Genomic DNA, 21633 nt, shown 5'->3' with positions numbered 1-21633 from the left:
CAATGTCATTTATCTATGTTATTTATTGATGTTTTCTTTATCTTTTTTGCCTTGACTTATTCCTTTAAAATCATTTTTAACTCAGTCTGACACCTGTGATTCCAGCTTGTCTGTGCACAAAATGGTGAAATAAAATACATTTCTTGACATGTAACTGTAACTCCCCTGTCTTCCTCCTCCTCCTCCTCAGCGGTGTGTGTGCAGAGCGACTTCGTGGAGCCTCCGGACACCGACGCCTCGCTGCGCTCCATGTCGGAGACCCAGACCAGGCTGCCCTGTCGCTACGCGGTGCAGGGGGAGGAGAAGGTGGTGCAGGTCACATGGTACAAGGAGGTGGACGGCAGCAAAGACCAGATCATCACGGCGCACTTCACCGACGGCCACACGGGTAAGACGAGTCCAGCTGTCCTTGAACTACACACACACAGAGGTTTTTTACACTTTTACACCTGCAGCCAAATGTCCTGATACAGCTGTGTGGAAGAGAGCACATAGTTTCATCCATTGATGTTTTGGCTGGTTTGAGTTCATGAATCACTCAGTGGGTGTGTTGGCTCAACAATTAACGTCTGGGCTTCAATATAAATTCTCAATGGGGGGGAGAAAAAAAAGGAAAATCCACACTTAAACCACAGTGAGATCATAGCAGGAGTCTGAACTGTGCATCTGGATTATTTGTCTGCAGGGTGTGGTTGTGATGTCACAGGATAAATGCAGGTTTATTTCGCCAAAGTGTAATTATTCATTTCCCCGGATTTGAGCTGATGATGCTTAAAAAAGAAAGAAATGTAAAAGATGCATTGCAAAAAAAAGAAAATCTTACCAAGAATATTTGTCTTTTTTCTAGTCAAAATGTCATTTCTAGTCAAAACAAATCTCATTATACCTAAAAATAAGACTCATCACATAAAAAGTAGCTTGTTTTTAGACACTTTTTACTTTTTCTTTCAAGCAGATTTTCACTTGAAATAAGTAGAAAAATCTGATAGTGGAGCAAGTTTTTCTTTCTTATTACAAGCACAAAAAACTTCCTTGTACTGGCAGATTTTTCTACTTATTTCAAGTGAAGATTTGTTTGAAACAAGTGAAAATGATCTAAAAACAAGTTAAGTTTTAGGTGATGAGTCTTATTTTAAGTGGAAAGAGATTAGTTTTGACCAAAAATGAGACATTTTGACAAGAAATAAGACAAATATTCTTGGAAAGACTTTGAGTTTTTGCAGTGTGGCAGATGGTTTGAAGCCTCCTGTTTTTTTTTCTCTCTCCTCAGAGTTCGGCCGTTACTCCGGTCGTGTGAGGTTCGAGAGCGGCACGCCCACGGAGAACTCGGCTCTGCTCATCCCCAGCACGGAGGAGTCGGACGAGGGCAGATACACCTGCCACATCTCCACCTTCCCCAGCGGAAACTTTGAGAGGAAGATCTCCCTCACCGTCTGGAGTAAGACTCTTCTTCCTCCTCCTCCTCACTCACTCTCTCCTTCTTCCCTCTCCTCCTCCACACCTTCCTAATCCTGTCAGAGCTGCTGTAATGATATTTAAACCATAATCATCTTCATAGAAGGAGAAGAAAGAGAGCTGCCGACGTGGCCTCAAACATTTGCACTGACAGAATATCAAAGATTTTAGTGGATGTTAAAAAAAGAGATTTGAAACATAATATCATGAATACCTTTTTTTTTTTTTTTTTTTTTTTGGAGTTAATCCCAGTAAGAATTTGATACCAAAAGGAGTTGTTGTGGCAAATCTGCAGATATTTGACTCCACAGTCAGTTGTCAGCTTATTGCAAAACACAGGACGGACGGTTCAGAGAGCAAACAAACTGCAGAGGTGTTTTTTTTTATTTTTTTTTATTATAACAAAAGGATAAACGGGTTCAAAACATCGGGACTGATAGAATGTGAGATTAGCTCCCAAGTCAAGACAGTTTTGTTTATATTTCTCAGTATCTGCCTCTAAGCCTTTTGTGCACCTGTGCGACCTCAGATAGACGATAAGATAAGATCAGATCAGATGGAATAACTTTGTTGTCCTGAAGGAGGTTTGTCTTCGGCTCAAAGCTGCACAGCACAACCGGGACACGACACCAAGAAATAACTACACATGAATAACAGGGGTCACAAGAGTAAAGTGATATTGCACATTCATACTTAAAGGGATAGTTCAACATTTTGGCAAATTGGCCCATTGCCATAATCCCTATAGTTATACCTTTAATTCAGCTATTAAAGCTATTTTTAGAACGGCGGAGCAGAGCCGATTTCCCATTCTCATCAAACTCATCAAATACACAATCCAACAACTCCACAACGCTCTGGTGGACAAGTTGTGACCTGCACATTCACCACGCTATGAGATAATAACACAACGTTACCACACAGAGTTGTTTTCGAGGTAAATGCAGAGACTGCTTGATGAAAAACTGCTCCTGACGGGAACGCGCATCAGCGGTTTTGTATGAATTTCCCTCTAAAACAACTCTGTCTGGTAACGTTGTGTTATTATCTCTCAGTGTGGTGAATGTGCAGGTCACAACTTGTCCACCAGAGCGTTTTGGAGTTGTTGGATTGTGTATTTGATGAGTTTGATGAGTGAAACCAAGAAATCCCATGAGCCTCCGTAGCGTAGCTCTGAGCAGCTCACGGCTCTGCTCCGCCGTTCTAAAAATAGCTTGCACCGACAATTAAAGGTAACAAACCTACTGCTAATTATGGCAATGGGCCAATTTGCCAAAATGTTGAACCATCCCTTTAAAAAGCCTCAATAAGAAATATCGCACTTATGCATTTATACTAATAGCCTATTAGATATAAAATTATCTTCTTCCCAACACTGAGAAGTACTGGCTGTTTGTTCATGAGTCAACGAATGAGACTTAAATCAATGACTTTTGTACTTTCAGGCTCTATAATATAATATATGTCCAGAGAAAGCAGAAACAAAATCAGTGAAATAAGAATATGGAGACGGATTTATAATAATAAGTAAATAAAATGCAAATATATGAGTGATATGTCTCAGAGATGATTTAAAGTAAACATCCAAGGTCATCCAACAACTTTAAAACCATGAAACACTTCAAATTCTAACTAATAAGGCTTTTAATTTGTGATTGAACATATTCAATCAATAATAAAGGCACCATTTTCTTTTATATTTGGCTGCTTTTGTTTGTAATTCTCACTGTTAACACGAGCGTACATCAGTTCAAATGCAGCGATACTCCAGAGAGGAGGACGCTCCAGCCGCTGTGGTCAGCTGACGGACTATTTCTGACCCGCGTCTGTATCACTTCCTGAAAGTATCGGAGTGTGAAACTTGCCCTGAAGTGAAAAAACCGGAGCGAGACGATCAATGTCTGTTGAGTTCTTCATGACATGAGCAGTGACAAGTCCTCAGTGCGGCTCCTGTCCCGACACGTCTCACACATCACAGAGCAGCAACGGACTCACACGTCAACCGCCTCCATTTACACCGTTAACGCTCAACCACAGTCTGTGTGTGTGTGTGTGTGTGTGTGTGTGTGTGTGTGTGTGTGTGTGTGTGTGTCATATGTACATGGATCCACTCAGAGGGAGGCCGTGTATAGATCCGCCTATAGATCCACAAACTGGCCAACTTAGTTTTAATGCATGGCCTCTCTCTTTGACAATGAGACTATAAATACATTAGTATTCATGCTTTCTATTTAATGCTGCAATAAAACAAAAGAGTTGCATTTTTCAGATTCAGAAAAACAAATGTCAAATACGTAAAATATGTCTCAGCATTGTTGTGAATTATCAGCACCGTGTGTGTGTTGTTGAGACATATTTGTTTGGTTCAAGACACAATAGTTTAATACGTCTTTAAGTAAAAATAAAAAGTAAAAATGACCATTCACACCCTCACAATCGTAAATTTGCCCCAAAATTGCGATATGATATTTGTGCAGGCCTGTTATAAATGCACTTTCCCTACATAAAATCACATTATATATAATATATTAGTGCATCTCTCTAACTCTTTCACTGAAAACTTCTTGCTTCTTCCTGTTCCTGTTTTTTCATCGCTGCCTGGTCCTTTCTAATGTCTTTTTTTTTTAAGAGTTTGTTGATCTCAAATCAAAATACAACACATTAAACATTTCTAAGATGGATCCTCTTCTCACAACTGGAAATTAAACCGTAGAAGTTTTAGAGATTTGCTAAAAAAAAAAGAAAGAAGAAGTTTATACAAAAGAGTGAAAATTCACAAAAGCAGATGTATAGTTGATGGAGAGTTTTTTATTTATGTGAGAATTTCACAATTGATGTTTGCACACATGGTTTTGCAACAACAAGTGTTGTGAAAATCAGATGGGGTTTTTAGTTAGAAAAGCACCACTTCTGTTTTGTGTTGACGGTTTGTTACCATGTTCTTCTTACCTCATGTATGAACCTCGTTTGACCTTGTTGCTCTGACATCCGTTCTCCTCTCAAACATAAAGAAGCACTTAGTGAAATCCTGCTTTTAATGGGTTTAATTGCCGACACTTAAGATAATTTAAGGTAAAGACAAATGAGCTTTGAGCTGTGGAGAGTATTAATTAAATGCCAGCGCCATAATCAGCTTTGATTACAGGGAATGTGTTTTACAGAAAGAGTCCCGTCATCGTTTCCAACAGAAAGTCTTAAAGGGATAGTTCAACATTTTGGCAAATTGTCCCATTGCCATAATCGCTATAGTTATAGCAGTGTAAGCTATTTTTAGAACGGCGGAGAAGAGCTGCGAGCTGCTCAGAGCTACGCTACGGAGGCTAATGGGATTTGCTGGTTTCCCTCATCAAACTCATCAAATACACAATCCAACAACTCCACAACGCTCTGGTGGACAAGTTGTGACCTGCACATTCACCACGCTATGAGATAATAATGGAACGATACCAGACACAAGTTGTTCTAGAGGTAAATACAGAGACTGCTTGCTGAAAAACAGTCCCCGACAGGAACGTGCATCAGCGGTTTTACATAAATTATTTATTTAGTCTGTTATTATCTCATAGCGTGGTGAATGTGCAGGTCACAACTTGTCCACCAGAGCGTTTTGGAGTTGTTGGATTGTGTATTTGAAGAGTTTGATGAGGGAAACCAAGAAATCCCATGAGCCTCCGTAGCGTAGCTCTGAGCAGCTCGCGGCTCTGCTCCGCCGTTCTAAAAATAGCTTGCACCGACAATTAAAGGTAACGAACCTACTGCTATGACTATAGGGATTATTATGGCAATGGGCCAATTTGCCAAAATGTTGAACTATCCCTTTAAACCCTCCTCTTCCTCCTCCTCCTCCTCCTCCTCTTCCCTCAGGTTCACCCATCTCCTCCCTGGACCCCGTCGTCCTGGTGGAGGGGCAGCCGTACCGCGTCGCCGCCACCTGCCGCTCCGTGGGCAAACCGCTGCCCCGTCTCTCCTGGGACACGGAGCTGCCGGGTCAGTCCCAGAACCGCAGCAGCGAAGGCTCCGTGTCCAGCCACTTCTCCCTGCATCCTCTGCGCGGCATGAACGGCAAGAAGCTGGACTGTCTGGTCTGGCATCCCAGTCTGGACGGACCGCGGCGGCTCTCGAACCGCCTGGTGGTTCACTGTGAGTACACCCAGGGCCGTTGTATAGGGGAGAAAGGTGATGATAATTCTAGGGGCCCAGCGCCCAGTGGGGCCCATAAAAAACCCCAGTAGTCTAATCTTTGAATAACTGATTTATTCTGTGTAAGACCCTGACTAATACTCATAGTACACTGTAAAAACTCAACATCTTTCCAAGAATATTTGTCTTATTTCTTGTCCAAATGTCTCATTTCTAGTCAAAACTAATCTCTTTCCACTTAAAATAACTCATTACCTAAAAATTTACTTGTTTTTAGATAATTTTCACTTAAATTCACAATAAATAGAAAAATCTGCCAGTGAAAGTAAGTTTTTTGTGCTTGTAATAAGAAAGAAAAACTTGCTCCACTATCAGATTTTTTCTACTTATTCCAAGTGAAAGAAGTAAAAAGTGTCTAAAAACAAGCTACTTTTAATATGATGTGTCTTATTTTAAGTATAATGAGATTTGTTTTGACTAGAAATGACATTTTGACTAGAAATAAGACAAATATTCTTGCTAAGATACTTGAGTTTTTGCAGTGTAATGCTGCATTAGCATCAAAACAAAGTAGGCTAAATAAAAAACGATAATACATACGTAGTCTAAGAAAAAAAAGTGGAAAAGTTAGGGGGAGGGGCCCACTTTAGTATTCTTTAAGGGGGCCCAGAATTCCTAGCAACGGCCCTGAGTACACCTGACGATGAAGATGATGATGATGATGATGTGAAGCTGGTTTGAGGCCATAACGAGACCTACAATGGAGCTGTAGTGAATCTTAGTTAGAGTTTTTTTGTTTGTTTTTTTTTTACTTCATTTTTATTCATTTTTTCATAACAGTAACATGACATTTACATTTCCTTTCATTTACATACTTTCCCTTTTTAAAGCTGCACATAATCTTTACACTTTTACCCGAATGATACTGATACTGATATGAAAGAGTGAATCATTTTGAACCAGTTAATCAGCAGATATTCCTCATATTTACATAAACAAACATTTTTTTGGCTCAAACACTTGTGACAAATCTCTATTGGAGGCTCAACGTTTCACTGTGTTACAATAGATAACTTCTATTGATCACAATGGCCTCTAGACAGCCCTGCGGTAAGCTCTTGGAAAATATAAATAAGATAACTACAAGAAAGACAAAAGCCTATAATGAATAATTACACACTTTCTTTTCACGATGAATTGCTCGGGCCCAAGTAAATTCATATTTTTCTAACCTGAAACATTAATGAAACTCTGCTTTTGAATGCTCGACTAAATGTTTTTCTCGTTCAGCTCATAACAGAGCAACTCGTTGGTGCATAAGACATGATTTTATCGTCTGGTAGAAATATTAAAAGGAGAAAAAGAGGTAGAAAATCATAGATACATGTCATCTTCCATACTAGATCCACACCAAGCTGCAGACACAGGTCATATGAAAACATACAGGCCTTAAAATGGCGCCGGTAATATTCATTATAATGTTTCCTGGTGTCATCTGACTGGAACCATTTTATTGCAGCGGCGTAGCAGGAAAAACATGCATGTAAATGATATTAATGAGCTTAGTGAGGTGTGTCAACGAGGACATCCGTGCCACTGAGTTGGCTCAAACTAAAATGGAAACACCTGAGTGCAACACAACCATCACTCATCATTGATTTTATTAGGCAGCCTACATCATCACTTCAGCCAGATTCACACGGACGTCCGTTTCAGCCCCTCCCTCTGATGGTAAACTCAACCAATGAGATTCATTTCCCCTCCAGATGCCACGCAAGAGGTGTTTGCGCAGTCTAACCTTCTGTCTGAGGAAATAAATGGGTGGCACTCGACTAAACATTAAACAATATCGGCAGATTCGATCTCAGGCTCAGGAAAGAGTTTGAGTAATAGCGTTGGTGTAGTTTGGGTGGAAACTGCAAAATGTTAGTTCCCTCAACAACAACCCTTTGTCCGTCACATCGGAGAGTTCACTGACATTTGAGGTTTTTATCAAGAAACTGAGGACGTCAGGGACGCATTTGTCTTTTCTAACCAGTTGAGATTAAAACCCACGTCCGTATCGACGAGGTTGGGGATGGGCCTTTGGTCGTCCTGTCCACAGATGTGTTCAATATAAACCTGGTTAAAAAAAAAACTACAGATGCAAAGATTAAAGTTTATGTGGTTAAAAAGTGTGCATCAAAATAACGTTTCATTATCCTGACACCTGAACGCATCCTGTAAGCCAGAGGGAAAGACGCAGCAGCAGACTGAGACCAGATGATGCTTCAGACATCGATGTAATAACACACTGTACCAGAAATACACCTGATCAGATTTTCAATTCAATTAAAGAGAAACTTTATTTTTCCCCAAAGGGCAACTTTAAGGCACGTAGAGCAAGTCAAGACAGAACGTAAACAATTAAGAGACACTAAAATTATAGATAAATGTGCACTGGGATGGATCTTATAATTAATACGTGTACAGGACCAGGAAGCAGCCAATACAATATATTGTAGCTTATGATTAAATACTGATATAGCAGATAAGTGATGGATGAATAAATCTGACATGCAGACAGAAATGATTTAAGTTTAGGTGAGTGCTGATTATGAAAGAATATATGTACAGGACCAGGCAGCAGTACGGTAAATGAATATTTGTACAACAAAAGAGTAATAGATAACAAACTGTAGTGGAAGTGGAAGATGAATACATCCTAAAGCAGAGCACAATATCTGGAGGTGAAATGAGTCTCATTGGTTGAAATCATCACCCAGTATGAATTTGGGAGATTCAGGTGAAATGAGTTCAAGTCTGTTATTGGACCTCGTGATGCGTTCAGTGGCTCTGGCCAAGAAACAAACGTTTTTTGCTTTTAGTTGTTCAGAGAATTTCTGCAAGAAGTAAAAAGACACATTTTAAAAAACACAACAAATGTAATTTCTGCAAAATGACTGTTACTGTTGTGAAATGTGATTAAATTTGGCACCTAAAAACTTTTTGTGGACTTAAAACAGGAGGAAACTGTGTGGAGGTGAAGTCGTGTTGTAATAACAGTGATTCTGAGGCGACTTCAGCTCTAGATAAATAAAGACTATTTCTCCTCTGTCATGAAGGTTTTTCTCCTTTGGGTGAATATTTTGTGCTTATACAGTATATGTGTGTGTGTGTGTGTGTGTGTGTGTGTGTGTGTGTGTGTGTGTTTCTGCATCAGACCCCCCAGACGCCACCATCACCTCCGCCCCAGGAAATCTGTACGTGGGTTTGGAGAAAGCGGAGCTCGCGTGCAGCGTCGGGGGATACCCCAAACCTCAGAACATCACCTGGACATGGTACCGTCATCAGCCTACAGTCTACTACACACACACACACACACACACACACACACACACACACACACACACACACACACACACACACACACACACACACACACACATATATATATCTTGGGTTTAACGGTGTCTGGCTGCCAGAGGGACTGTGACAATTACATGTTAATTCTCGCCGCTGTAATACTATCTATCTGTGCTGCTAAATTGCTCTTTACATGGCGCAGGAATGTGACCATAAGCCTCCGTTAACACACACTTTACACACCTGTGAACAACAGAGGGGGGGTGTGTGTGTGTGTATGTGAATGTAAAGGAGGGCGCCTCTCTCTCTCTCTCTCTCTCCTCTCGCTCAATTCATCAGTGGAATAAAAGCGTCGGTGTCGCGTTGCGCAATTTGAAGTTAAACGAAAGAGAGAGAAAAAAGAGAAAAAAGGGGAAGGAGAGTATTTTCACACGAGGGAGGGAGCGAGCTGCACGAGGAAGAGCAGGAGACACACGCTAAGCACTTAATCATAGAGCCGTGCTTTAAATATCACTGTAATGGCTGGAAAACACAGGGTCTGGTGTTTAATTAGAGGCACCGTACCAGCCATTACAGCCACCACTGTGCACACAATGATCGAATGTTGTGTGTTGCTGCTGCCGAGGGAAGAGCATCTGAGCCGTGAGACAGTCGAGAAATATTGAGATTACTCCGGATTAAACCTTTTCAACCTCGCAGACCCCTTGGCGCATCCACTGTGGACACACGCTGTTCAAACTCTCACAGGCTTCGAGCTGTTTTGCAACACTCACACACACACACACACACACACATCACCATTTTGTTGCAGAGAGTTCAATGAGAAGCTGCTTTTAATATCTTTATGATAAAAATATGAGGCCAGTTGGCAGAGTTTAAACAGGCAGACAGGAAACAGAAGTGGAGACAGGAAGGTTACAAGTTACAAAATCCACTTGCTAGCATCTACAAAACTTTACAAATGGACACAATAAACACAGCAAATGAACAATAACGGGTTCTTGTATGACCCCAAGATTCATACAGACAGCAAATATGTCGTACCATTATAATGAAAATGTGTTTAAATGATGCAAATATCATCTAATATTTTCTTTTCCTGTGACGAAACAGTCCTAAAGAGCAGTGATTGGTAAATATTTTAATGACAAAGACAGTTTATAGAGTTATTACCTCAGGTTTTGAGTGTATTTCCTTAATTTCCTTGATTTCTTATAGTATATACATAAAGGTGATTACAGTAATATAGTAACTATGCTAAAATGGAAATGGAAAACACATACACAATCAATCAATCAATCAATCAAGGTTTATTTATAAAACCCTTTAAAACAGCCCAAAGTGCTTTACAAAAAAATAGTAAATAAGTTTAAAAAAATCTTATTACAGAAAAAACAGTAAAAACAAGTAATTTGCATTGGTTTTAAGTTAAGTAAAACATGTTGACCATGGATGACTTACAAAGGAGAATATTGCAAACATTCAAGGAACAGTGTAAATTAAATAAAAATCCTTTAATCGCTTTAATTAACACCATTTATATGTTGTTTATTGGTTTATTATTTAAGTGAAAAAGAGTTTTAGACTTTAGACTATTCAGGCAGGCAGTGTTGCTGTTGTGGGTGGGTGTAGTTTCACTCTCTGTGTCATTACAACCATTTTAATTGAATTTAATTGTGTCGATTGAAACAGCAGCAGAGAAAAGAAAAGCAGAGTTTGGCTGCTGAGTACGGATCACTCACCTTTTTTTATTTTTATTATTTCTTTTATCTGTATCAGGTTCAACCATCTTCTCAGTGTCAGATGCAATCTCTACCTGTGTGACCGAGGTATAAAAGCTTTTGGTTTTGGAGAAGCTAGGTGGGGTTTAGTGAAAAGAAATCTGATCTGTGTTCAGTTTTAGAGAGAAAGAGGGAGTCGAGGGGTTTTAAAGCAGCTGTTCAATAGCTGCTGCAGCTCGGCTGAAACCTGGGGGGCAACATGACCCCTCTCAGCGGACCTGATCAGAAACCGGCTCTCCTTTATGTGTGGCTCCTCGCTGCTGAGTCAAACCTGGTATTTATTTACTCTGCTCACGGTCAATGGGCAGCGGTTGTACGCTTGAGTGTGTGTGTGTGTGTGTGTGTGTGTGTGTGTGTGTGTGTGTGTGTGTGTGTGTGTGTGTGTGTGTGTGCTGCAGGTTTTATTTTGGTTCAGCTTCATGCAAATTGGTGGTTTTACGCCGAGCGGTGATGCGACGTGACCCTGATCCTGTTGTGGAGATGTTATTCAAGCTCAATCGCTTCCCCTTATGCAAAAAAAAAAAAAAAAAAAACCTGTTAGGGTTGCGTTGTTGTTAGTCAATAGATAATTGTGGCGTGAACTTCTAACTCGACGCTGGAATGCAGGTTGCACTTTTAATCACAATGTTAATTTCATTTCTCTCTGACCGATTATTGTTCGGAGCCGTTGAGTCACAGGTTTCTGTGTCGCACGACCTTTAATCTGCCCGGATTAAAAGGCGATTTGTTGCGTTTTGTCTGCAATGGAAAAACTTTTGGTTGACAGAAAGGTGCGTTGGAGGAGGAGAACAACATGGACATGCACATTTTCTTCTTACTTGCAATATTATTTGTTGTTAAAAGGCCAACGTTTCGGTTGTGTAACCTTCTTCAGCTCTGCAAAAACTCAAATATCTTACCAAGAATATTTGTCTTATTTCTAGTCAAAATGTCATTTCTGGTCAAAACAAATCTCATTATACTTAAGATAAGACTCATCACATAAAAAGTAGCTTGTTTTTTGACACTTTTTACTTCTTTCAAGCAGATTTTCACTTGAAATAAGCAGAAAAATCTGATAGTGGAGCAAGTTTTTCTTTCTTATTACAAGCACAAAAAACTTGCTTTCACTGGCAGATTTTTCTACTTATTTCAAGTGAAAATTTTCTAAAAACAAGTACATTTTTAGGTGATGAGTCTTATTTTAAGTGGAAAGAGATTAGTTTTGACTAGAAATGAGACATTTTGACAAGAAATAAGACAAATGTTCTTGGAAAGATGTTGAGTTTTTGCAGTGAGGGCGTCAAACAGTCGGCTGGTAGGCCTGCGTGATCCAATAGGAATACACCATATGACATCATAGAGGGTGCCGCCGCAGCTCATCCCACACACCTGGGTGATAACAAACCAAGTTGGTGGGCCATTATATACAAAGCACATACAGAATAACATGCAACAAATACAACAGAATATAATAAATGCAATACAGTGAACAATTTTTTGTAGGATAACTAGAATAAAGTCACATCTCAAGGTTTAATCATTAGGAATAAAGACGATGATCACACCTCTAAAGTGTTGTGTTTTGTCCACAGGAAAGGAGGAGCTCTGCCCGACGGGGCGTCTGTGGTTGGAGAACGACTGGTTTTCGGGCGGGCCCTGCGCATGAATGACAGTGGGGACTACGAGTGTGTGGCGAGGAACAGCGTAGGAACGGCAAAAACAGAGTACACACTGACGCTATCAGGTTGGTACAAGAGGTTGTAAACTAAAAAACTAAACTCTCTGAGCACTCTCTCATTTAACCGTGTGAGTTTGCTGCCCCCTAGTGACGCCACAGTTGTGTCTTTCCTTCCAGAGACGTCTAAACACGAGAGCAACAACAACAACAGCAGCAGCGACGACTCGGACAACAACCTGCTGCTGATCATCATCGGAGCGTCGGCCGGAGCGCTGGTCATGCTGCTGGTCATCGTGGTGCTGCTGGTGAACCGATACCACCGCCACCGCAACAAGAAGCTGGAGATGGAGCTCAGCGAGAGAACGTGAGTTGGTGCAGAGATTCACATTATGTTTATTTAGAGAGATCAGCTGTGAATGTTTTTGTATGCTGTTTTGCTGAACGATGACCTTATTTCTGAAATTCAGTTACCGCACTGCAAAAACTCAAAATCTTTCCAAGGATATTTGTCTTATTTCTTGTCAAAATGTCTCATTTCTAGTCAAAACTAATTCAAGTAAGACTCATCTCCTAAAAGTTAACTTGTTTTTAGATAATTTTCACCGGTTTCAAACAAAATTTTCACTTGAAATAAGTAGAAAAATCTGCCAGTGAAAGCAAGTTATTTGTGCTCATAATAAGGAAGAAAAACTTGCTCCACTATCAGATTTTTCTACTTATTTCAAGTGAAAATATCCTTGAAAGAAGTAAAAAGTGTCTAAAAACAAGCTACTTTTTATGTGATGAGTCTTGTTTTAAGTAGAATGAGATTTGTTTTGACTAGAAATGACATTTTGACTAGAAATAAGACAAATTATCTTGGTAAGATATTTGAGTTTTTGCAGTGCTAGACTCACTTTTGTTCTGTAAATCCTTCTAAATGTGCTGTATTTTTTTTTATTCTTCCCACCCATGCAGAGAGGAAATTAACAGCCTCTCCAGACAGGCGTCCTTCAGGTCCTTCAGGAGGCTGAACTCTGTCAGCACGGACCCCAGAGCTCCGGTAAAACACATCAATGAATAAATAAATAAATAAATAAATAAACAATTACACAAACACAACTACACACACTCGTCGTGCTGAGAACAATGACCCAGAGAGAGAAACCAGGTGGACACACCCGGCCAGCTGGAGCCGTCAGCTCTCAGTCGGCTGTGGAGGCCGGAGATTACAGGCTGCTGCAGCTTCATAAATACACACACACACACACACACACACACACAGCGTCATTAATATCTCTTTCTTCTTGATTTTATTTTATTTTTTTTATTTTTTTGGTATGGTCTGTGTTCACGTTCAGTAACTTTCTGTCACTTTCTCCTGCAGACTGAGGATTACTCTCTGCTCAGAGTCGACAGCAGGATGAACCACAGTCAGTCTCTGGTGAGTCCTCACTCTGTCTAATACATACAGACTGATAGAATAATAATAATGATAATATACAGATTATATTAGTGCAGTGAGTCACATCACTGTAGAAATACAGATCTGATATAAAGATCTTCCACAGTATTGTCGTATCCATATCTAACAATATCATTAGATGATTAGACCAGATTATCCCTTTATTTAGACTGGTGCTACATCACACACACACTCCTAATGTTAGACTGTTTCTAATTAACATGCAACTATTACTTAGAGCTGAAACAGTTAGTTTATTAGATAGAAAGAAAAGTAGATAGACAACTTTATTAATCAATCTTTTTATTATTAAAAGACAGATAACTTTGTTTTCATACTATCTGTATCGCTCCTTTGCACAGTCCATTATTTGATAAGTTGAGCAAGATAAATAAAAAAAAATCAACAACTATTATTAACATTAAATTGTCATTTGTCAAGCATTCTTCACAGCTTTCTCCTTTTCTCCATTTACTTTATTTGTCTGCTTGAACCATGGATGTATTATATTAACTGGATACCGGATTGAAAATGGTGGCCATTGATTTCAATTGGAGTTGCTCGCCTGGCGCCATGGATGTAGCCAGGCTATTAAATCAATTGCTCTGGCATCACTGTTGTAAAACTGCCATAACATTAGTTCCCGCCCTATGGCCCTACTGTAAGCCATATACTATAAGACAGTCATAACAGTCAATATATATTATTTGGATGTAATTGGTTTAAATACAGACACTGAGTTCAATAAAAGTATTTATTTCCCACCTGAACATGAATAAATAAATAAGCAGCGTGTGAGAGCATCTCCACTTCAAAAGGAAAGTGATGAAGTTTGTTGTTGGAGGCGTCGTCAGGTCTGTTGATGAAGAAAAGAGAGATACACTGGTTTCATTTAATTTGCATAGTCATTGTTCATTGTTGTTCATTGTCCTCTCTCTCTCTCTGTCCCTCTCCACCTGCAGGAGCGGCCCAGCTACAGGGACAGCCAGTCCACCCTGGGGGGGAAGTGGGGTCCTCCCGGCGGCGTGGAGGTGGACGAGCTGGGCCGTCCGGTGGTCTGGCACGACGGCACCACGGGCCTGAGGGGGCCGAGCGGGGAGGCGGAGCGGGAGGAGGAGCGCCGGCGGAGGGTGGAGTCGTACCTGAAGACCAGCAACATGTCGCTGGTATGTGTCACTTCTTCTCTTCTCACGCCTCCGAGATTAACTCAGAAATGTGTTTTGGTTTCATCCGTCGTGAGTCAGACAGTATCGTGTTTTATTTACTGGACGATTTCAAAGTCACTGTCAAACATCAGGGCGTCATAGAAACGGGCTCCAAACAAAAACTGGAAACCCTACAGATGTTTATTATAATAAATAATTTGCCTGGGCACTGATTATTTATTTCAGTTAGTAGGAATGTGAAATTTTACAGCCGCTGTTGTTGATACTTAATTATAGTTTTGATCCAGATCCAGTTCAACCTGATTCAGGCGGGTGTTTTATGACGTGTTGTTTAATGATTAGCTCAGTGTTTTGTTTTCTATTTGTGCTTTGTGTTGTTTTTTTTAGCCTGGATTGGTTGATGTGTTGTTCAACGGAGACATTTAATTACTATATCATGTTCCTGATTAGTTTAATCACGGGTTCCTCAAATGTTTTCATACCGAAGGCGCCTGATTAGCATTAGCTTTCTGGTAGGTAGGGGACTCCTTTTGCAAACCTCCTGAAAATACTACAGCAAATCAACTGGAAAAACAACTTCTTACTTTATTTTCTTAGTTTTATTAACAACATTTGCAACGGTCAAGTCTTTTCCTCATAAAAAACATGTCCTTTTTTTGTAGCATTTTTAGCCCGCTACATGCCAGCAAAGAAGCAGACACCAGGCTTAATGACGTGAAATGTGAGCATGACAAATAAGATTTCAATTTGATATGAAATATATTTCATATTATATATTTTAGAATAATGCATGTCAAACAGTCTTGTGCACACACCAAAGCCGTCTTCAAACGGGTGTGTAGGTGAAGCAGATGGCATCAAAAAAAAAAAAAAAAGAGGAGGAGGAGGAGGAAAAAGTCTGCACACTGTCTGTATTTGCAACATAGTTAAATTTATTAAACAACGTTTCTGTTTTGGACCGAATCTACCTGATCAAATGTTGTGTTTTGCTGAGTGAAGAATATTTGAGCCATGAGACAGTCGTGAAATATTAAAATTAGCGGAGACCGAGGATGGTTGTAACAGCATCACTTCCACCAATAAGGGATAACATTAGAGTTATGTGATCAATGTCATGTGTACCCACATGACATTGCATGTGAATTTGCATGGCTGGATGAAGAAGAAGTATGTAGGTTTTACAGCAAAAAACATTTTTTTTTAGGTAAGAAACTAATGTTTTGGTCCAAGTCTAAATTTGATACCGTTGAAGTTTGAATAAGGTAACTTATGTAAGATGAAGGAGCAGGTTCTTTGGTAAAATGTGAGTCATTTCATCAATGTTTATTCCAAACCACCATGCTGGTACAGGTAGTCAAACAGTGACTGACAGGGGTGGGAATGGTTGTTAGCACCTTTTTATCTTTGTTGTTTTATTACGTGTCATTAAGTGTCAGTGTCTTTCCTGGAATTTTACACAGATTATGAGCTGCTTCTGACTTCCTACTGAAGGTTTCATACACACCCTTCACTGCTATTATCAGAATATGACAGCTTTCTAATGTTAGGATCCACACCACTGTCACTGTTCTTCATTTAACCATTAACCATTAACCAATTCTTGTTGTTCATACTGAACCACAGGAAGATGCTTTAGTGTTGGAACATGCACAATAAACCAAAATGTTTTGTGGTTTGGCCTCAGCCTTCAGTTTTAAATCTCACTGTTACAATTTACCCCAGGTTGTGTTACAACCTACCCTGGTAGTGGGGCAGGTTGTAACAGTGGCACTCGTTGCATTTGACATCAAATAGTGAATTCTGTGATATAGTTTAAGATGTTTAAGGTGCTGCTATTTGTAGAGGACACATGAGGAGACTCTGTGTCAAAGCCCCACCATGAACACTCTGCAACTTATAGGAGCTGAGACAAACAACCATCCCCGGTCTCCACTACTGTTGAGGAAGGTCCAAGACTGAAACGTTGTACTGTGGTGCAAGTATAGACAGTGTGCTGGTGTTTTTAGAATAATGCACATAAAAATAATTCTATTTATTTTTAACTTTTTAAAGGGATAGTTCAACATTTTGGCAAATTGGCCCATTGCCATAATCTCTATAGTCTTAGGAGTAGGTTCGTTACCTTTATTTTTTCATCAAGCAGTCTCTGCATTTACCTCTAAAAAACAACTCTGTCGGGTAACGTTCTGTTATTATCTCATAGCGTGGTGAATGTGCAGGTCACAACTTGTCCACCAGAGCGTTGTGGAGTTGTTGGATTGTGTATTTGATGAGTTTGATGAGGGAAACCAAGAAATCCCATGAGCCTCCGTAGCGTAGCTCTGAGCAGCTCACGGCTCTGCTCCGCCGTTCTAAAAATAGCTTGCACCGACAATTAAAGGTAACAAACCTACTGCTATGACTATAGGGATTATGGCAATGGGCCAATTTGCCAAAATGTTCAACCATCCCTTTAAAATTGCTGTTTAGCTGAGGAGCCCTAGTGTCTCCCGTGGCTGATTCAGGACTGATTTCTTTCTTTCTTTCCTTCCTTCAGGACTCAGGTCTTCCCTCCTCGCTGGTTCCCGTGAAGCCGCAGCAGGACGACGGCGTCGGGCCCAGAGAGCCGGACCTCGGCCTCCTGCAGGAAGGAGACGCTCCGCTGCAGGAGGACTGGAGCCCCACCACCGCCCTGTCGGAAGAGCAGGTACACGGCGGGGGGGAGGACGACGACGCCAGCTCCGTCCAGATCTCCGAGGCGCTCAACACTCACTTCTACTTCAGCAACGGGGTCCTCAGGCCGAGGCCGCACTCCAACGCCATCCTGCTGAGCCCCAGAGGACAGATCATCTAGACGGCCATCGGTTTAATTCTTTTTTCTTTTTTATCGGAGGGAGGAGGCATTTTTCGCCTTCATTTGATTGGACAGTGAAGATGACATGCAGTAAAGGTCGACCAGGTCTGGAATTGAACCTGCGTTCGACTGCTTTTGGGGCGGACCCTGCTCATACGGGACGTCCTCTAACCACTCGACCACCCGAGCACCGAGATTACGTCGTGGACTGGAGACTCTCAGCCACTTCACGTCTGCATTCCTGCATCGACAGTGATCTTATTCTTTGTAAATGGACGTTTGTTTTGTACACACTGACTGCACTGGGTAATTAGCCTCGACTCTACCTGAATGCTGATTTTTTTTACCTCTGGGTTGTGAGATTTATTTTAAGGCTATAATAATTAGGGAGTCTCTTAAGGTTTTTTTTTTTCTAACCCTTTTATAAAAGTGGAGAGCTAGAGGGGAATTAGTTGGGAGGGAGAAAAGTCCTCAATCGGACATGGACCAGAAGGTAATTTATATTCTTTTAAACCCTAATTATTTTTGAAGAAACAGAATCTAATCACTTTAATGCAGCAAAAATGCCAATTTAAATGAAAACTGTCTCTCCTCTTGAACAGACAGGGAGTCGAAGTTCCTGTTACACCATGTTTACTGGATTTGTTCATCCACAGTTTCTGATTACAGCTGCTGGATCCTCGTTGAATCCCGTCAGTTTAGGCTGCACTGTTTACATCCTCATCACAGACGGTTCAGGGAGAACAACAACATGATGCACGCACACAGACAGACAGACAGACAGACAGACAGACACAGTTTTGAAGCTCAGAAGTCGTGGCCAAGTTACAATGGACTAAACTCACAACCTTTATACTGTATTTCAGTGTGGGATGCACCTGAGCATGAGAAGTTAGTGTGTATTTGTACAGGTTTCTGTTTTATATATGTGTGTATATATATATAAATATATGTATAAGGGAGGGAGTTATGATAAAGTTATGAACAGTTACCTGCAACAACTAAAAGGTCAAAAAGCTGCAGTGGCCCTGAGCACATGAAACAGAGTGGGTGAGAAAAAAAACCACGTAGGACTGGTTTCCATGACCAGGTTTAAACCACATCGATGTTAAACTGTCATCAGCCGCCGCGCCCTCAAAAAACATGTCAAGGGGCCCTCAAAAGGGAAAACAGGCCCCTCGTTATTTATAATGACAACTGTAAGCAGCCTTGTACCGCCCATAAAGACACTACACAGTGAACTGCTGCTGCTGCACAACCTCCAGAAGTGGCGCCCTCTACTGATCACCTGCATGTGAGGCGTTTAGGGAACATCTGTTAAAGGGATAGTAGTATTTTTTTTAAAGTGGGGTTGTATGATCTACAAATAGCCCCTAAGTACTTTAATTGCAGAAGAAGACTCTCTACACTCCTCCCGTTAGCAACGCCAGCCCATAGCCCTGCCCAGAGATTTACAACATACAGTGTTGTGAACAGACCCAAAGAAACGGCCTATTTTCGCGGCCTAAAAGAGGTTTTACCTGGAAAAAAAACACAGTTCCATTGTTCGCTATAATATAATTTTTTCCAGCCCTTCAAAGTGCAGAAAAAACATAGTTTTTATTTGGACCTAACCAACTCACGTATCCCTCCGCCCAGGGTTAGCGCCCGCCGATCAGCAGTTGGTTAGGTCCAAATAAAAACTGTGTTTTTCCTGGACTTTGAAGGGCTGGAAAAAATTATATTATAGTGAACAATGGAACTGTGTATTTTCTTTCAGGTAAAACCTCTTTTAGGCCGCGAAAAGAGGTTGTTTCTTTGGGTCTGTTCACAACAATGTATGTTGTAAATCTCTGGGCAGGGCTATGGGCTGGCGTTGCTAACAGGAGGAGTGCAGAGAGTCTTCTACTGCAATTAAAGTACTTAGGGGCTATTTGTAGATCATACAACCCCACTTAAAAAAAATGCTACTATCCCTTTAATGTAGCATCAAGTCTTCATGTGGGATGACGGAGGAGGGTGTGATGGACTTCTTTGTCTTTGGATGATGAACACTGACTCACAGCCACGATGAGACTGGATATAGTAAATATAAATATATATATATAGAGAGAAAGAGCAAACTGTAAAGCTTTTTTTTTTTTTAATTGTTCTGTGTTAGTGGACAAACATGTGAAACTTATTTTAATATTCATTCAGTGTTTTCTGTGAAACTGAAAAAGTAAACTGACGTGTAAATATTTCAATAATGTTAAGTGATGAAAATACAGCGGTTTAAAAACAATAAAGCTGTTGTTCTTTATTGAAGTGTGGGATTAATCCTCCTGTCAGGATAACACAAACACAAAAGTGATGGGATGGGGCATGGGGTGATGAGTTCAGTGACCTCTGTGAACTTCTGTGTTAATTTGGTTTCACTTCTTTGTCTGGATGGAAAATACAGAGCTAGAGAGGTTTAGAGGAGCTATGGGCCTTTGTGCTGAACTAACTAGCTGCTAACTGACCCAGAAACACCAGGGGACGTATCAAACGTCATAGAGCGACATTTTAGTCTTTGTGGAATTTAGTCCTACTCTCAAACTTAAAGGGATAGTTCAACATTTTGGCAAATTGGCCCATTGCCATAACCCCTATAGTCATAGCAGTAGGTTTGTTACCTTTAATTGTCGGTGCAAGCTATTTTTAGAACGGTGGAGCAGAGCCATGAGCTGCTCAGAGCTACGCTACGGAGGCTAATGGGATTTCTTGGTTTCCCAAACTCAAACTCATCAAATACACAATCCAACAACTCCAAAACGCTCTGGTGGACAAGTTGTGACCTGCACATTCACCACGCTATGAGATAATAACACAACGTTACCAGACAGAGTTGTTCTAGAGGTAAATTCATGCAAAACCGCTGATGCGCGTTCACGTCGGGGGCAGTTTTTCGACAAGCAGTTTCTGCATTTCCCTCTAAAACAACTCTGTCTGGTAACGTTGTGTTATTATCTCATAGCGTGGTGAATGTGCAGGTCACAACTTGTCCACCAGAGCGTTTTGGAGTTGTTGGATTGTGTATTTGATGAGTTTGATGAGGGAAACCAAGAAATCCCATGAGCCTCCGTAGCGTAGCTCTGAGCAGCTCACGGCTCTGCTCCACCGTTCTAAAAATAGCTTGCACCGACAATTAAAGGTAACAAACCTACTGCTAAAACTATAGGGGTTATGGCAATGGGCCAATTTGCCAAAATGTTGAACTATCCCTTTAACTATTCACTGAGATATTTCTATATTCTTAGATAAGGGATTCCCTTCAGTGATTGGTCATTCCTATGGACTTGGAAGTGATGTCATCTGTCGTTACTCAGCTCTGAGACCGACAGTCAGTCCAGAGTAAGACGCTTGATAACTAACTTTGAAGTGCAGCTTTCAGAGAACTTTTTTTTTTTTTACTCATAAGTCGACTCTTAGCAGTGTTGTTAGGAGTTATTCTAAGAAGCTGGATAAAAACGGCCTCAGAGCTGCAGCTGCAATTTAACGCTGTAAAGCTGCAACCTCAAAGTGCTGCAGAGAGGCGGATAGACATGACTTTACACAACTTGCACTGTGTATGAACTGTGACCAAATTTACTGAATGCCCTGTTTCAAAAGAATTAGAAGATTGACAGCTCTCCTCTTGCTGTTTTTCCATCAAATGAAGGGAAATGTGTTGAAAACTGTTATTTTTTTCCTGATGTAGGAGGTGAAAACGGAGAATGAGTGAAAAGATTCATGCTGAGGGCTGTCAGAGGGTCAACCCTTTCTGCTGCACAATGACTTACACAGCTCAACAGTCAGTTTTTCCCCTG

General features: G+C 40.7%; 1 protein-coding gene across 1 annotated transcript in view; it reads left to right on the top strand.

Moving 5' to 3' along the window:
* nectin4b (nectin cell adhesion molecule 4b) overlaps nucleotides 1–19162 on the top strand; it is a 28869-nt gene extending 9707 nt beyond the window's left edge. Inside the window, exons 2-11 of the mRNA XM_083992129.1 lie at nucleotides 191–388; nucleotides 1271–1438; nucleotides 5320–5595; nucleotides 8798–8915; nucleotides 12296–12447; nucleotides 12559–12745; nucleotides 13339–13423; nucleotides 13748–13804; nucleotides 14788–14991; nucleotides 17528–19162. Coding sequence (XP_083848255.1) covers nucleotides 191–388; nucleotides 1271–1438; nucleotides 5320–5595; nucleotides 8798–8915; nucleotides 12296–12447; nucleotides 12559–12745; nucleotides 13339–13423; nucleotides 13748–13804; nucleotides 14788–14991; nucleotides 17528–17824 — 1742 coding nt within the window. The 3' untranslated portion in view covers nucleotides 17825–19162. The remainder of the gene's footprint in view (nucleotides 1–190; nucleotides 389–1270; nucleotides 1439–5319; nucleotides 5596–8797; nucleotides 8916–12295; nucleotides 12448–12558; nucleotides 12746–13338; nucleotides 13424–13747; nucleotides 13805–14787; nucleotides 14992–17527) is intronic.
* The last annotated feature ends 2471 nt before the right edge of the window (nucleotides 19163–21633 follow it).

The sequence above is a fragment of the Trachurus trachurus genome (assembly GCF_905171665.1).
Source record: "Trachurus trachurus genome assembly, chromosome: 17".
Classification (NCBI taxonomy): Eukaryota; Metazoa; Chordata; class Actinopteri; order Carangiformes; family Carangidae; genus Trachurus; species Trachurus trachurus.
Note: the sequence above shows the minus strand (reverse complement) of the source record. Positions and strands in the feature narration are given on the sequence as shown.